General features: G+C 38.9%; 1 protein-coding gene and 1 long non-coding RNA gene across 6 annotated transcripts in view; one reads left to right on the top strand and one right to left on the bottom strand.

Annotated features, from left to right (window-relative positions):
* LOC5569994 (coiled-coil domain-containing protein 186) overlaps window positions 1-18784 on the bottom strand; it is a 249268-nt gene that overhangs the window by 20286 nt on the left and 210198 nt on the right. For all 5 annotated transcript variants that reach the window (XM_021851496.1, XM_021851488.1, XM_021851480.1 and 2 more), the window contains 2 exons: window positions 11734-11928; window positions 1952-2086 (listed from right to left, as the gene is read on the bottom strand). In XM_021851496.1, the coding sequence (XP_021707188.1) occupies window positions 1952-2086; window positions 11734-11928 (330 nt within the window). The remainder of the gene's footprint in view (window positions 1-1951; window positions 2087-11733; window positions 11929-18784) is intronic.
* On the top strand, window positions 16130-16694 carry LOC110678527. Its single transcript, XR_002501683.1, has 2 exons — window positions 16130-16289; window positions 16354-16694. It is a non-coding gene; the product is annotated as an uncharacterized LOC110678527 (long non-coding RNA).

Genomic DNA, 18784 nt, shown 5'->3' with positions numbered 1-18784 from the left:
AATTTCCTCCTTCCTTTTAGATCTTTTTTGTTAAAGTGAACTAAATAATATTCTTGAGAAAGCCCTTTCCGAACAATGCCAGATTGGGTTTTCTTTTTCATAATGATTACTTGGACTGGGGAAAATCCAAGTAAATCATTTATTCCATTGTTGATCTCTTTAGGTGACTTATAGTCACTTGAGAGACCTTTCAAGACAACTTTGAACAAACGTTCAGTTTTGTCGTCATAAATAAAAAAAATGTGCTTCTTCTCTTCAAGATGTCTGAGAAGAAGTTCGCGATCTTTAAGAGTTTCCGGCAAAACGCGACAGTCTCCTTTCTTTGCAATTTGGAAGGAAACCTTGATTCCCCTAATGGAGTTCAAGATCTCCTGCCTAAATCCCCCAAATTCGGAACAACTTGACCACGATAGGCGGCACTCTTTGCTTCCTCACTTGAATCAAAGAGCCTGGGCTAGAGGCTGCTTCGATTTGGTGTTCGAAAAGTCTAGAGCATCGAACTGATTGCTCATTTCGATACAATTATTCATTTCACCCTTGGAAGAAACTTCGCATTCCGGGGAAGCGTCCTTTCTTCCATTCTTGCCACGTGTAGCGACAGTTTTAAAACCCACTTTTTTGGAAGGAAGTAGTGAATTCAGAGATTCACCCTTCCTTTTGTTAGTTGTTGTTACCATGTTTAGTTAATAAACGAGAAAGACGTAACCTTCGAGAGGTTTTTTCCCAAGACGGTGTCCAAGAAGGATTACCACCGCTAGCTTTCGCCAACGGGTCCAACGAAAAATCGAAGGCACGGGTCCAAACAAGGATCGTAAAGGGATCAATAGTAGAAAAAATAGTACTGAAAAGTACTGTTTTAGTAGCACTGGAAAGTACCGTTTTTAATTTTAGCACTGAAAAGTACTGTTTATGTAGCACTGAAATAGTTATTTAGGCAACAAGTTGCAAAATGATGATTTTTTCAACACGAGTTGTACATTTATCCAACGAGGCTCGCCGAGTTGGATAAATACAACGAGTGCTGAAAAAATCGAGTTTTGCAACGAGTTGCCTACAACATTTTTTGATATTTCGAAAAATGCTATTTCAGCTGGGTGAACTCTAAAAGCACAAACAAACATTTCAAGAGAACTCACATGGGCACACATCCATGCGTTGTATCAATTCAGTATTTTTCAATCACGTAGGCTGTGATACAGTAGTACCTACCCATGAATGTAGTAGCACTTTTCAGCACTGTTTTTTTTTCAGTAGGAAAAGTAGGCCGTTATGTTGATCAACTTCTCAATGAAAAGTTGATTGATTTGCAACGGAATTGCAAAAAGTACTGTTTTATTGCTTTAGGTAGTTTTTAAGAAAACTTCCAAGAGCAGAGAGAATTCGTGTACGCACAGCACGAAGGTACGATGCGCACTGTACAAATTTTGTATGAGTTGTAACATTTCGTGGACACTAACCACCCCCTTCAGCATTATGAAATTTGTGAATGGGCCCTACGATTTTTTTACGCATCGAAATAGGCGATTACTTTTTTGTTGAACAATGTGCTAAAATTCACCTTAATAAAGAAACAAAAAAATCTTTTCTGTTGAAGTGCATTCTTCTCATAAGATGAGAACTGCACAGAATTTGGATTTTTCTCAAAATCCTAAGATACCTAACTTCGGAAGTGCATTCGATTAGCATCCGGATGCGCCCTACTTCCGAAGTAGGGTATATTGCATGAATACCGAGAATAATTCATTTTCGGCGTACTATACCCAGTAAACACACCATCGTATATGATGGTATATAAGAGTACAAAGGTGGAGGCGATATACGTACAACTTGCATGCAGCCTTATGGTACATGTACGTATATCGCCTCCACTTTTGTACTCTTATGCACTATCATATACGAGTTTGTGTTCACTGGGTATTTTCTAAGGATTGACCGAACTTACAATACTCACCTTCAGAGTAATATTTTTCAGCAGCGTGTCCTCCAACACAGACTGGAGTTTTTTGTTGACCTCAAGAACTAGTTCTAGGCTCATATCCGAAGGTTTAGCATTGCCATAAATTGCGTGCATTATTCCATTGTACATCTGAAAAAAGTAACGACATAAAATATTATTCGTGTGCATTTTGAAACAAAATTAAATGAAATAGAAGTGTATAAAGACGACTGACGTATGACGACTGTGGCGAATTTTATTTGTAAAATTCAAATAACGATAACTTTGGTTTGGTTTGGTTTCAAATGCATCTTTTCACTTCCGGTTTGCTCTAAAATTTCATGCGACCGTTTTTGTTTTTTTTTTTTTAATAGTCCGGCATTACGTCGAATGTAGCAATTACTAGAGTGCCTGTAAACGAGACTGAGTGCATATTGTTTTCCTCTAAGGTTCACAACTACATCTACACTAGGGCACCCATACCATTGGGCGTGATAACCACTATTTAAATCCACTCTGGCAATTACCTGGGAGGGAGAAACCAATTCGTCATCAAACGTCAACATCCCACCGCAAAATCGCTAGTGTTTGGAGGGGATTTTAACCTCCAAATTGCCAAATAACCTCCAAACCATCACCTCCAAGTTAGTTCTAATTTTCTCCGTTATATGAAATATGGTGGCGCGTCGATCGTCGCAAGTTTATCGTTAAGTTTAGGAGGCATGTTCGATTGATGAGTTTAGGAGGCATGTGTTCGATTGATGACTGAAGAAAGATTATAAATAAATATTGCGCATTTTTTTCACCACTGGACTATCGCAGAAGTTTTTACAAGTGCGGAAACGCTAATAAAAGTGCGCGATTGCATCAAATCGGGTAGGTGTCTTCGGGGGACTTATTCTTCGTGAATCAAAGATTAAGTGCTCTGAAGACACCAACAGGATTCAATGCAATCCTGCACTTTTATTCACACTTTCGCACTTATGAGGCCGCACTTCGCAGTCCAGAAGTGGAAGAAATACACAATATAGCAGCTTGATATTGTAAATAATCGAAAACAGTGTTTGTTCGGTATTATTATACCATTCCGAATATCGAGTATTCTACAAATGGCGACGAAGATAATGGAAAGAATATTGTTTTCTAGTTATTTTTGAATTAAGAGTGCCATAAGTACAAACAGAATTATGGTACTAAGCGGTTCCACGCCAAATCGGTAAACGATGAAACTCGACTACCTTGGATTCAAATGGAATTTTGCACATAGTTTCGATATAATAGAATAAGTTTTTTTCCACTGGTGGAGAGACCATTTAAAATCAAGAGTAACTTCTGATAAGGGCGTATGTATTTTTAGCATCACCATTTAAAAAAAAATGTACCTCGTAAACCGTTTGTTATAGAGAAAAAGTGTCTGAGGAGGGATGGTAGACAAGGCTTTGTAAAAAAAATATACACTGAAAAAAAATACTTTTATTTTCATGAAAAAATCGAAATTAAACCCTAAAACCCAAATTGCAAAAAATAGGTATCTTATTTTTTTCAAATTTTTTCTGTAAAATTTCAATGTAAAACCAGATGTTTTAAGCACAGTTTCAACATGGTGCAATCTAAAATAAAAAAGTTTTTCTAAGAGCAACTTTTGGTGCATTTCTGAAAATTCAATTTTTGGCCGTAGAAAAGACGTTTTCTTTATTCTTTATTCTTTATTTACTTAAATTCAACGAACTCTTTTGGTCTAATTGAATTATCAATAAACTATTATACATTTAATCTAACTCTAATTACGAAACTGGCACATTTGAATTCATAATCACAAAACGACAAGTTCACTAAAATCGTAGCACAAAATTTGGTCGATACAAATATAAATCTCATTCCTTTCGCGCGAGCAGGGGTTCCCAATAGTTGTTGCGAAACTCTCTAAAATGCAATCCGCAAGGCCAGGTGGACGGAAGTAATGCTGTTCGTTTTAGGTGTGCGTTGATTCCAACTTTGAACGATATGAACGGCATCGAAATAGAATCCTTCCATGCTGGAACTAATTTCTTCACAATGATGTCATCAGTACCCAAAGCATCGGCGACCAACTTGAATACTTCACGTTCACTCACGCAACTTTTGATTCTTGACAAAAATAGCCAAAAACGATCGTTTGCAGACCGCTGTTCCACGATATTGCTCAAACAGTCCGTTGCTTTTGTGCCAAGCTGAGTATTGTGTTGTACTCCCAACGATGACTCCGTAGTAGTGGAGCGATCTCTGATCGATGGATCTACGCTCGGTACAATGCGAGAAGAAGAGACAGTGGAATTGGCAAGTGATTCATGAATGGCAGTTATTTGCTTTTTCAAAGCAGCAATTTCATCGTCAAGACGAGTTATCTCTTTGGCTTCTGGTGCATTAGGGTCAGCTTCCTTCACAAGTGCATGGCGGTTGTTTCGTTTCTTAACCATCAAATCACTGCACGAGGTGCACATCCACCACAAGTTACGGGATGATCGATATTTGACGAGCTCTTCATAACGCATTTTGACGCAGGATGCATGATAGACATCGGTACAAAAACCTTCGCAACCAATGCAGTTCGAGTCTTGAGTGATTACTTGCGCGCATTGTTTACATTGTTTGTAGATTTGCTGCATTGAAACTTAATCTGTAGTCGACTGTCCCGCAAAGATATCTCACAACGCGTTTGAGCTCCGTCCAATTTGACTGCAAAGGGCTGTTGATTTTCCGGCTTAAGATTGAAACGGTAGCAGCAATATCAGGACGGCTGTTCGTGGCAATATACAGCTGTAACTCGCTAGCTCACCGGCTTAAGGGATTGGGATCTTCAGGGTCGTATGGACAATCTATTCACCCAATACGCAAGCAGGAGTCAAATTCCAACTCTTCACAAAAAGGATGAATACAGAACAGGCAAACATATTACATATTAGAGAAAGGGGGGGGGTTTCTTGAATGCTTAGTGATAAACAAAGGACAAGGCTTGATTGTTCCTTTTGAACCCGGAGAACGACACAAAGAGAACTTGGTGAAAGGCCTTTAGAATTCAGGGCTGGTCTCTCTACGAATTTAGCTACACCTGAATCTTCAACATTTTACAATTTATTTGTGACGTCACATATTAGGTACTTAGCTTTTAGGTGTTCTCACGGATCCGGAGTTTTGCTGATGGTGTTGATGGGTTGGTGCATGGTAGAAGGGTGGCAGGATCGCGATGGCCGACGCTGGTGACGCTATTCTTGGCGGCCAAAGACAATGGCGGCAATGGCACTCGGGCTGTAGCACTTCCCAACGGTCACATCATCGAGGTCAACGGAACCGGGGCAACGGAAGCTGGCTTGATCTTCCCGGAAGGCAGATCGACGGCACTGCACTGACGATCTTGGAATAAAGTACAAAGAAAAAGGTCCCTTGACGTGGACCTGGACACCAAGAATTAGCACCCTGCGACGTCACTACCTAACCTCTACTTTTTCGCTGTTTCACTGATAATTACCTTTTTCTATTGTTTTTTACTTGTTTGTTGTGTTCGTTATTTGTTCGTATCACTGTTCGTAGCTAGCTTAACTATAATGTTCAATGATGCATTATTTTAGGTTAGATTTTTAGATATAACAATACTAACCACACTAATTACGTTTTAACATACTTTTTCTTCTAACAAGTTTAACATAACATTACTAATTTTAACAAATAACATTTCCACGTAACCTAATTTAAGAAAAGAAGCAACACAGAATTATAAAGACAAACTATCACCATTAAATATACTATTTACACGCGCGCACTCGACTTCCTTTGGGGATCACTATTTGTTAAAAGAGATTGAATTTCTGCAAACCGGCTTCTTATATAGAATGCCGTTTCTCATAATTTTGTAACTGACATCTATGTTTTATGCTTTCATGTTTGCACATCCTGTTACATTCAGCACCCTCTGCGTGTGAAAATAACGCTAACAGGGCTGTGTTTATTTTGCCCGAACTCAAACTGCTCGAATGTATATCACATCTTTGGGTTAATTCTACGAGTGGTGTGAGGTGACAATTGTCGGTGTCGTATAGCGAGGTGACAATTCTCGACTCGAGTGAAGTGACTCGCCGTGCAAATCAAATGGGGAGTCACTTTACTCGAGTCGAGAATTGTCACCTCACTATACGACACCGACAATTGTCACCTCACGCCACTCGTAGAATGACCAGGAGCCAACAAGTTAATCTTGGAACCAAACGGTTACAAATGAGGACATCTATATGCGTCAACCAAAGGGATTTGAGGAGGTGAAAAAAGTATGCAGACTCAACAAATCCAATAGGGTGATATTCAAAACTGAAAAGGCAATAGATGGCTCTTTTTCAGTGGTGGTAAAAACGAAATCCTGAAGCAAAGAAAGCACCACGGAAGATGAACTAAACACACAAAGTTATGTATTCACTTTACACTTGATTTCTTATCACTACTTTTTTGATCCAGGTTCCTAATGGATCATTAAAATAACCAAAACGACCGCTATGGAAAGCATAGATAGCGCCACCGTAGCCTTGTGTGTTTGACAGAACAGCAATGCTGTCACAGTGTTAAATCCCATATACAGTGGCGCCTTTGTTTTGATGAGGTGAGCACTGACAAAAACTACATTCAATGATCCATACGTTTTGACATATCTCCGACTACCATTCTTCCATGCGCTTGTGTTGAAAGTTTGAAAAATTTGAAAATATTGACTGTTTAACGATAAACTTGCGACGATCGACGCGCCACCATATTTCATATAACGGAGGGTATTAGAACTAACTTGGAGGTGATGATTTGGAGGTTATTTGGCAATTTGGAGGTTAAAATCACCTCCAAACACTAGCGATTTTGCGATGGGATGTTGACGTTTGATCACGAATAGCGTAGCGCGATCAGTGGGTGGAATACAAACAACAGTGTCGTCCCTCGGCGGCCAGTGAAAGAAACCGAAAGGTTGTTATCTGTACTTTTTGCCGCTGGCGCCAACTGTTAGCGGTTATGAACGAAATAAACAGTCGTTACCCTATTTCGGATTGAAGCAGACGTCAAAAACGTGGAACGACCGTTATAATCGTTTTAATGATTTCATTTTCGTCGATGCGAGGAGGATAGCTGTCTCTACGTTTGGGTAGGCAAGTCGGGTCCAATGTACCTGTTGCTTTACGAGGACGATGTCCTGAAATTTGAACAAAGTCAAGACTGTGAAGCGAATGCTGAGCATGCACGCAGAGAAAACAATTTTGATATCAAATATATTCTGAGTCATTACAACAATATTTCTGTATTATTTGCCGGCTTATAATTGCGTTTCATTATTTTAATAACTACTATCAATTTGATTTAACAATTTTTATTTTTGATTTTGACAGCTGGGTCCATGGAATTCAAGATGCAGGACCATGGTGAAGCCCGAATGTTCATGGGCCTTCAAATCGATAGGGATCGTGCGAACGGTATAATCAAGTTGAGTCAGCCAAAGTACGTGGATTCTGTGCTGCGACGCTTTGGAATGGAGTCGCAACTGAAGAAAGAGGAACTCAGCTAGAACTGATCGGCAATTTAGCATACTTGATGATGTCGTCCCGCCCGGACTTAAGCGCATCTGTGTCGTTCTATATCCAGTTACAGTGCAACTCCGGAGAAGATCACTGGAAACATGCGAAAAGAATGCTCCGCTACTGAAATGAAGCATTGGAGTATGGCTTTTTTTTATAGTAATTCTTTATTTAAAGACTCAAACGCCCAGAAGGCTTTACGGAGTCGTTCATCCTTTTTCAAATTACAATTTCAATCGTTACATTGAATTTATAATTAATTACACTTGGACTTGTTCTTGTCCATAAGAAAATCCTTACTCTTCAAACGACCATCAATGCTGGGTTTTCAGCCTCCGCTTGCTCCTTGTTTCGATGGTACTCGATGAGCCGCTGTCCCCGTCATCGTCATCGTCGCCGTCGTTGGTATTGTGCACATTCTACCCCGTTTTCGTATGATGTTCGATGGTTTCATTTGCTGCTGTCGTAGGTAATGATGTTGATGCTTCGTTCTGGGGTACTGATACCGGGATTGTTTGTTTCGGATCCAGTGGTGGGAAATCGTTGAGATTGAGTACAGGACGATTTTCGGTTGCCGACGTAACTGTTTTTTGGACGGTGTTGATGGAAGTTGGGTTGATTTGGCTGCTGCATTTCTGCCCTGGATGAGCAGCTTGGTGGCACCACCTGCATGACTTATGCTGCCCAGTGTAAGTAATCAGAGTCTCGTGCCCCGAAATGGTGACGTAAGAGGGAATTGGATGTTTGATGCGCATATACAAGATCCTCACTCCATTGTATACGCCCGGGAAGAAGTGCTTCCATCGCTCTCTTGTAACCGATATCACATCACCGTATTTCAGCAAGAAGTCAATCACTGTTGTGTGCTTCATTGCCGGCGGCAGATCATGAACCCGAACCGGCACGGCATCACTTTCGACATACACAGGTATCAGGTATTTTGAAGCCTTTTGTGCTTATTCTGCGCGGCGTGTGAGGTGACACGAGTCGAATGAGGTGACAATTGTCGACTCGCTCCCATTTGATTATCATTAGTCGTCTCACGTCACTCAAGGTGAGAGAGACTTGTCTCGACTCACACGCCGCGCAGAATAAGCACATTTGTCTCCATGGAAGATCAAATGCTTATTGTTGTGTAAGCTTTGATAACGAGCCGCTGTCTCACTATCTTTAACCTCGATGTATACACAGTTGCGGATACTATGCAGCTGGAGGTTCTCGACATCTTTCAACTCGAGTTTAATTTCCTTCTCCAGGAACTGACTGCTGAATCTTTGTAGCATCTGGGCGAACCGGAAGAATGACCACTGTGTTTTTTCGCGTCACACTCATAGCGAAAAAACTAAATCAAATTGTACGAGACGATGAAAAGAAACTCGACCGATGTATACGAGCGGTGGCTGTCAACTGGAGTATGGCTTATTGTACAAGAGAACAGATCCTGCTAGTCGTCAAATAGTGGGATTCTCTGATTCAAATTGGGCCACTGACATAAACGATCGACATTCTGTCTCCGGATACCTTATCAAAGTATATGGTGCTGCAACAGCTTGGAGAACCAGGAAGCAGCGGTCGGTGGTGCTTTCCTCGACCGAGGCCGAGTGCTTTGCGCTGGCAGAATGTATCTGCGAAGTTTTATGGATTTGTAAGCTGTTTCCCGAGTTGGACATTCGTGAACGACAGATTGCGGTAATTTTCGAATTCAATCGCCATTGTCGAGTCCGAAGGCCCATACAGGAAACTCAAGCACACTGAGGTCAAGTTACATTTTATCAGAGAGTGTGCAATACGGTAAAATGAGTTTGTGTTACATCCCAACAACTGAACAATCGACTGACATACTGACAAAGGAGCTTTCTTTGGCGCTTTTCATCAAGCATCGAGACTTCATAGGAGTTAAAGCGTAATTTGTGAAGAGCAAACTATTCACTGGGTTAAGGTGAAACAGCTTGGAATCAAAATTCAATAATGTACCAAAACTTTGAGGGCACAAATCTCGCGAAAGAAGCATCATACTACAGTATCAGCAGTGTCTTTGAAATCGTGAGTAGGGGCAAAAGGCGGCCCTTGTGCCTGCCATGTTTGGATTCCCAGATGTGCCACCTTAAACCCATGGAAAATATTGGTAATCGAACTTTAACGTGTATCTTTTGATAAATCAAATTATTTTATTTTTAGTTTCTTTATTAGTATCATTCCAAACATTACATTCATTTCTTATATCTAGGTGTTCTGTGTTAGACAACACTATCATTCTAATTTGGTAAAACAAATTTAAGATTTATTACATTTCATTTGCCGTAGCAGTTCAGATTTTTTACAGGGAGTTGATTTCACCTGCTTATAGAAGAAAAAAAGAACACGTTTTCAATTTTGTTAACCTAACTTAACGCATTAATCGTGGCAATAGAAGATTGTTACGATTTTTGCCTGAAATTATTAATTATTAATTATTTTATTTGACATTTGTTCCAACGTTTCAACATTGGATATTCTATGTAACTCATTGGTACTATACCAGGGAGAAAGCTTCAGAATCATTTTCAAAATTTTATTTTGAATTCTCTGCAGATCTTTCTTTCTGGTATTACAACAGCTAGTCTATTGGTACAGCATACAACATGGCTGGCCTGAAAATTTGTTTGAATCAAATTAATTCTGTTCTTTTATCCTCGACCATAACACAAGTGTTTATTTTTACTCTCGTCGCGTATCACATTCCGCTTGGTGCTCCGCTTCTAAAAATGTCGGGAGTAATCGAGTGCTTCGAATGTTGTTCGAGTAATCTGTTCGGTCAAGCGGTCTTTTCGTACAGCTCGGTTTTCCTCACCAGTAAGGCTGTCCGAATACAATGTGAAGGCAGAGAGCGGGTTTTAGGTGCTTCCTATTGGGTACGGTTTTTGGAACGAGACACTTGTGGCTGCTGCTATTGGGCTGCGGCTCACCAAGTACACCGTCGTTGGAGCCGCTACACACATTGGTTTCGGCATCGACGAATCGATCAGCAGGTTCCAAAAATCACCGCTTTTTGTATGCTGTATAGTTCCTTCTTCAGCTCGTCTAGGGACTTTAGGACAGATTTCGAGACAATTACGATCGTTGAGAGGGCTACCAGAATTATACGGACGCCTTTTATGTGCCACATTTGCTTCAACTCCTCCACCAAGTCATGGTACTTTGCTATCTTGCTGGAGAACGTTGATTGAACACTGTGGTCCAGCGGTACAGCTATGTCGATGAGTGTATCTCGTTTCATCCTTTTGTCGTACACTACAATGTTGTACAGCTTTATGCAACTTTTTTCCAGAACCGAGTCAGGCAGGTATTTGTAGTAGGGCACAAATAGGTCCACCAAGTTGTGCTTAGGAGAAAGCTGTTGGTGCACAATCTTTTCAACTTCGTTGTGACGCTCGAGATAAGCTGATCCAGCTAGTACTGGACAGCCGCCAACGATATGCTCGATAGTCTCCCCTACTGATTTGCACTTCCTAAAGCGGTCCTCCACGTCTGCGTGCAATATGTGCTGCTGATAGTTTTTCGTCGCACCCGGTCCTGGATGGCTACCTTTAAATCTTATGTTTCTGAGAAGAGGCCCAACCCAGCCACGTGTTTGAGGTCCACCTTATCGATGTGTTTGAGCTCCAGTTGATGGGGTGCGTTCCATGCAACTCCTTCTGCTTCCACGTTGCGATCATCTCATCGACGGTGTTGATGTCGCAGTTCAGCTGGTAATCCTCCTGGGCCTGATGCAGGGTGCTGAAACCGAGGTCGCAAACATTGCGGTAAATTTCGTGCCGGTATTAGCATTATTTTCACCGAACTTTCGTAAATCATTTGACAAATTTCAATTCCAATCGGAATCCCGAGGATTCCAGTCCGATTTTTTACGGATTCCAGATTCCGGTTGGAATACTAAGGTTTCCGGTTGGAATTCCAAAATCCCAGAATTCTCCGAAATCGATAAATTATCCAATTTGAAGAATTGAATGTTTCGAGAACTTCTATCGGATTTCCACTAATTGCATCAGATTCCATTTGGAATATTTGAAAGCTCGTTTCACGCTATTATTGAATGAGCTCCTTCAAAATGTGAAGCTATGAGAAACGAAAATAAATTGGTCCGCCAGAATGTTGTAAAGCTCTAAAAACATACAATTCAAAACGTCTCATAAGATGTCTTGTACTCTTAAATTAGAAAGCATGTTACCTATTTATTACCTTATTTTTATCTCCTGAAGACGTAGAGGTAGCTTGTTCTTTCATCATATAATGTTGGACAATTTTTGTCTTTTTCTGTAATTCTGCTACAAGGGTCGATGAATGGTTTTCCAAAAAATCAATCTTCTCTGCTTGTCGGTTGCTTGCATGTTGTAAACGAATTATCCGTTCGATTAGTTTTGTTTTGGATGGTTCCTAGATGTAACAAGAAAAATAGATTTTAGGGCTCATGAATCCATCATTCAATCATCAGCAATCGTTATTTTCGCTCAAATTTAACAAATCTTCTATCATTGTATTACAGATGGCACATATGCAATGCAATGATAGATTTTCTTGAACGTTACTTCAATTTTGAAAAAACGATGAAAATTTACGATGGTGTTTATTAGATTATACTGCTAATATTTTTTTTTGTTTCAGCAGGGTCTATGTATGTATATAGACTCTGGTCTCAAGCATTTAGATACTGCCACATACAAACAGACGTAACAGCTGGAATAGTTGTCAATTTATTGATCATCTTATGTTTTTTTAGAGTCCGGCGGCTGACACTTCTTCTTTCTGGCGTAACGTCCCAACTGGGACAAAGTTTGCTTCTCAGATTAGTGTTCTTATGATCACTTCCACAGTTATTAACTGAGAGCTTTCTTTGCCGATTGACCATTTTTGCATGTGTATATCGTGTGGCAGGTACGAAGATACTCTATGTCCTGGGAATCGAGAAAATTTCCTTTACGATAAGATCCTCGACCAGCGGGATTCGAACCCACGACCCTCAGCATGGTCATGCTGAATAACTACGCGTTTACCGCTACGGCTATCTGGGCGGCTGACACCCGCAGGGTGAAAAGAATTGACAAACTTTCCCACCTAAATTGAAAGCACTTGGTTTTCGCAGAATGATAGCACTGTATCTATGTATTAGTGATAGATATCAGGAGTCACTGAACACGATGAGTGTTAAGAGAAAAAACTAATTGAACTTCAACACTTCACTTTTTGCAAAAAATAAAATCTCGAAAACTTATTCATTTAGACTCAAGTCAAAAATGTACACTAACTTACTTTATCGACCCTACGTGTTTCGCAGACGAAATACTACAGGTTTTGCTCTGAACCAGCTCGATTTTTCACTTTTAGAACGTTTTATTTCCGTATTTACAAAACGACGAAAGTAAGATTTTCAACTTTCGCAACCTAACCACTACTTTCGCCACCCCGCTGTATGGAGAGACAAAGTGAAAACGGCTTATCATTTTGTCATAAAATTCTTGTGTGAAATAATAGGAACTCTATAGTTTTTGAACGCGAGCTTATTGTATGCAAAATTTAAGCAATGTACACGTCGAAAAAATGTTAAAAAGGTGATTCATTTTAAAACAGTTTTAGAAGACAGGTTGTGATTCTTCTGAATTAAATTTCTCAAAACCATATGGAACTAACTTACGTCGATTTGAAAAAGTAATCGACAAATACTAAATTCACTAGTAAGGCGAGCAAATACCTTTAAACTCTAATATGTTGCATATCATAGGCCTATTTTGTCTGCGACTTACATACTTCTTCAGTGTCGAGTGCTCGACGATGAGTGTACTTGTTGTCTAGTCCATGTACCGTGTTTCAAAGTTGAAGCACAGACAAACAGACGTCACACTCTCATCGCTGTCCATCGACCAACTTTTAAACGATCGATTCAAATATTGGGTAGGTGGTCAATCGACCACCCGCAGCGCTCGCGTCGTTTTTGTTCGTGTTTGACGTTTACACACTACCGCCACCTGTTGGTCCATCGGCCAACTACAGTGTTTTTAGCATTGGGCGTACATGTTTTCGCGACTATGATTTTGAATGATCGAGATTTGTTCTAAGTGTTACGTCTGTTTCTCTGTGGTTGAAGGTTCACTGAGAAAAATCTACACGCAAGATCGTGTGTTTTACTTATAGATTTATGAGGAAAACCACATGACTTGAGTGTGGTAGCCATTTGGATTTCGTCATTGACTTCACGGCACAGACAAACAGACATAACACTTAGAACCAATTTTGATCAAAATCATAGTCACGAAGACATGTACGCCCAATGCTAAAATCGCTGTGTTTGGCCGACGGGCCAGATGGCGGTAGTGTGTAAACGTCAAACACGAATAAAAACGAAACGAACGCTGCTGGTGGCGGATTAGCCACCTAACATATTTTTGAATCGACCGTTAAAAAGGGTGTCGATGGACAATTATGAGAGTGTGACGTTTGTTTGTCTGTGTTCACGGTATAAAAACATGTGTATCAACATTAGGTTGTCATATGAAACAAACATGAATGTGTAAATATTAAATCATAAAAACCAACTGATTTTCTTATTGAATTCGAAATGTAGAGGCTTTAGATAGTCATGTGTGATAGAACATCAAAGTCATGAGAGTGAAAGAAGGAGTTTGATAGAAGAACTCTTACTCCCCAAAATATGGATTCGCCAACCCTTTTCCAGTATTGAAGCTAGGCAAAATACAGGACGCTTCGATGCTTACTGACTTTAACATGGCTTGCTCAATTTTCACCACCTAATATAATTTAAATCTTGTCGCTCTCTTGCGACGCCTATCCACCTATTCATTTCTATCATTTGAAAAAATCTTTTACAGACTCCCTTTAGCTTTGAGTCGCATGACCGATATAGCCATAACAAAATAGAATATAAAAACAATCACGGTCGATACCTTCTCCTATGTTCTTAATAACGGATACGAGGTCCTGAACGGAGGCAGGCGAACATCCCAATTCCTTCCCCTTAGGGGGGGGGGGGGGTCATTAATAGTAAATTGCTTTGCACTTCACTATTGACTGTTTAACGAGAAACTTACGACGATCGACGAGCCACCATAATTTATATAACGGTGGGTATTAGAACTAAGTTGGAGGTGATGATTTCGCATTTTGGAGGTTAAAATCACCTCCAAACACTAGCGATTTTGCGGTGGGATGTTGACGTTTGATCACGAATCGCACGACCTTACCAACGGACGCCTGGTGTTCTTTTGACCAATCTTCCTATTTTAGAAGATGGCGGCGTCCAGCAATTTGATCTCATTGCGGGTTTTCTTTATGCACCATTTTTGTGCGAGATCTGCACATCCCCTTCAGCAATGTCTTTGGATTTGCTTACAGCGGTATGGAGATTTCTCGCTTCTGTGTAACCTACTGCATTTACATCTAAAAACAACAACAATCACAACAACCTAAACTTATACGCACATGAAAATCCAAAAACTGGAACCAACCGGTTACAAAATCCACTACCCCGATGAAAATATGTAAAAGCACGAAGTGATTTACATTTTTTTTATAAACTTTTTACAAAATCATCTTCGGCACAAAAGATATTGTGGATGTGTAACATACAATACCGACAAAGAAAACAAACACAATAAATATTTACAAGATAACGCGCGAAATCATAATAATACTATATATACAAATTGAAATAATAAATAAATACAAAATAATATTTAAAACGTGCACTATTTGAAACATTCAATTATGAATAAATAATAAAAACAAACCCGAAACATGGGTAAATTAATTCATTTACATATCAGAGATGAACCAGCCTCTGGCTGAAAATCTCTCTAATAAAGATAAAATAAATAAAAAAATCATTTACATATTGCGCAGTTCCCACCTTATTGGACCCCGCACTTCAGAAGAGATAGGCAAGATAGATAGTTATGATTTGGGTAAACTGACATATAACTATCGTTAGGTAGTTCTCCTTTGACAGCAGCGAAAAAAAAAACAACTCAATGCAAAAAAAAAAAAAATTTACCCAGCGTTAACTTTCGAAGTCTCCGTAGTGGGTAAAAACAACTTAATGTTGGGTAAACTCGAAAGAATCCAAATTTGGCTTATTCCATTGAACTACGACGATGGGTCGGTGCGTCTCTCTCTGTTTTTGACAACATTGCTGTTGTGAGAGAAAAAAAACAACCCAACCATAGGTAAAAACTAAATGCAGTTTACCCAAATTTGAGTAAAAAGAACTTATTTTTTGGGTAATCTGATTTCTCCGTGTATATGTGCGAATCGTCACGGAGAAAACGGAAAATACTAATTAGAGTGCTTTTTATTACATTCATGCTATTCTTTTTGTATAATCATTGCAAATCATAAAGAATAAGCATCACCATCTTTTAGTTTATACCTTTCAATGCATTTCCAAAATGTATATTTTTGCTTGAATTTTGTGATGCCAATGTTACTCTTGCAACTTAGTGATGTTATTTCAGAGTGGTTTCTGCGCTCGTGTACATACACGGTACATGTCACCAACACTACTTAAAAATTGCTGGTGGAAAATATAAACAAAGATCAGCTGTTCCCTGCAAAATCATATGGCAGTATTTTCAACCAGCAAATTTGCGCATGTGTTCGTGGCACCGCTCGGCGAGAGCTCAAGTAACAGCACCATGTTCAACGGCTGCTCCTCGAAAATTAAACAAGTTTTTGCTAGCTTCAGGGAGAGAAAATTGTGATATACAGCGATCTTTCTAATGCTAAAGGTGAGTTGATCTCAATCATCATATTGTGTTTTTTTTTTTTTCAAACTTATACATCCTTTTGCAGAAGCAGGAAACGGAGCTGATTCGGAGATTCAAGAGCAGAAACAAACTTCAACGTATCCATCGAGCTGGTTGTTGAAGCATTTAAGGCTTGATCGGGATTATTAACATCAACTGCAAAAGATGAACCAAACTATTAGGCATAACGGATCATCCACGATAAGTTCCGTTTTTTCCAGCCAAATCAGGATCAGAATGCTGTTCGCCAAGAAATCATTCAATGACGGCAGCTCCTTGCACATGCTAGTGAGTAAAGTACAGAGGAAACGAAACGATGGCGTGCACTTTTCTTCATATATTATACATTAAATACAGCTGGGACAAATAAACATGTTTCTCCTTGTTCGTTTCTGTTTCGATCCCATTGATTTTTTGTTTGTAAATAAAAAATATGCTTCATTTATGCTTAATCGGAATTATCAGGCTTTTTAGATCCGAGCATATAATTGCTGAATATGCGTAAGTTTGAATAAAAGCCGTTTATACTAGCAACGTATATTGGCAAAAAATGCATGACAAGGGGTGAATAGATCAAATATGGTTTTAGTATGATAATTAAGCTATTTAGATTGCTTTTATTTCTGCGTGTGACGATTTGCTCTTCAGTTGCGTGCACGCAAACAAATTTTGTTGTATAATCTACCGAATCCATGGTAGAATTAAGAACTGCACCAACGATTTTCAACCGACTACAAAAATCTGTTAAGTTTACTATAATCTGGTGAAAATCACTGAGCAGTGCAGTAAATTTGACAATGTCCATAGTAGCAAGCACTACAAAGCATTGTATTTCAATCCGTGACACCCACCGTACAACACAGTGTGGTCAAAAGTATGATGCTAAACTTCTCAAATCTAGAATGTTTCTAGTCAAAAATACTACAACTCTGGTTAAATCAACAGAAGAAATTTTCTTGTGTAGTGATGTTGACTAAATTTTGGTAGAGTTAACAGATTAATGTAGTCGGTTGAAAATCGTTGGTGCAGTTCTTAATTTTACCATGGATTCAGTAGTTTCTACAATAAAATTCATTTCAGTGTGAGTCTGCACGCAAACAAATTTTGTTGTATAATCTACCAAATCCATGGTAGAATTAAGAACTGCACCAACGATTTTCAACCGACTACAAAAATCTGCTAAGTTTACTACAATCCGGTAAAAATCACTAAGTAGTGCAATAATTGTGACCATGCCCATAGTAGCATCCACTACAAAGCATAGTATTTCAATCCATGACACCTACCATACAACACAGTGTATTCAAAAGTATAATTAAATACCAACCTTGTCAAATAAAGGATATTTCTAGTCATAAACACTACAACTCTGGTTAAATGAACCGAATATATTTTCTTGTGTAGTGATATTGACTATGTTTTGGTAGAGTTAACAGATTAATGTGGTCGGTTGAAAATTGTTGGTGCAGTTCCTAATTTTACCATGGATTCAGTAGATTTTACAATGAAATTCATTTCAGTGTGGAGCATTTCCACCAACAGTCAGTCGTTCCTACTAAAGAAACTATAAGCAAAGAAGCGAAATGTTCCATTTGGAATTCCAAGTTTACTGTCAATGTCATTCCAATCGAGCAGAAGACTTGTCAAACACTTTTTCTCACAAGCTGAGAACGGCTCACACAAAAATGTTAACGCCCACGAAAATTATGCTTCTTCTGAAGTAGCATATTTTCTGAATACATGAGTGTCGATTGCAATTTTCATGCTTTGCATAAAGAATGCTCTACTCATCCCGACTAGAGGCTTGTAACAAAAATATAATAAAATTTTATCAGAATATGATATGCATATCATATTATGATATAATTTTGTTAGGCTCCGTTATCCATACAACATAATAAAACAGAAATATAACATAATGTGTTTTATTTCCCTTTTAGTTATTATTTTGTTCATTTTTAACAACTTTGTAGCAAAATAAATAGATAGTTATGCATTCCAATAATATACAATATTATCGTATATCGAACAGTATTATAATTTTGATACTTTGTATCAAACATTATAACTTGGTCTGATATGTTTTTGATAGAATTAAAACACATTTTGTTATGTTTATGTTACTATTCATACACTTTTTGTTATAATTTTAGTTATTTTAACAACATCCTGCATCAAGTTTGTAACAACCTATGTTCGAAAAAAACTTATAACATAATAACATATGCTGATACAATTTTGCTATGTACCCTTAGTCGGGATTACATTGGTTTTACACACATTCAGTCAATTTTTCATTCGTTACCCAAACCTGTGAAAATTCAACACATAAAACCTGTGACTCCCTTTTAGCGTGGGATTTAACATTGACAGTGCTGCGTAATAGATTTGGCATAGTTGCTAGCTGATTTATTTTGAATATGATCAGATTTCGTCTCTTTATAATTTAGTCTCTTTAGTTCCTACTAACGGGTCGG

The sequence above is a fragment of the Aedes aegypti genome, chromosome 1 (genome assembly GCF_002204515.2).
Source record: "Aedes aegypti strain LVP_AGWG chromosome 1, AaegL5.0 Primary Assembly, whole genome shotgun sequence".
In the NCBI taxonomy this organism is placed as follows: domain Eukaryota; kingdom Metazoa; phylum Arthropoda; class Insecta; order Diptera; family Culicidae; genus Aedes; species Aedes aegypti.
The sequence above is the reverse complement of the archived record's forward strand: the minus strand, read 5'-3'. Positions and strand labels throughout refer to the sequence as shown.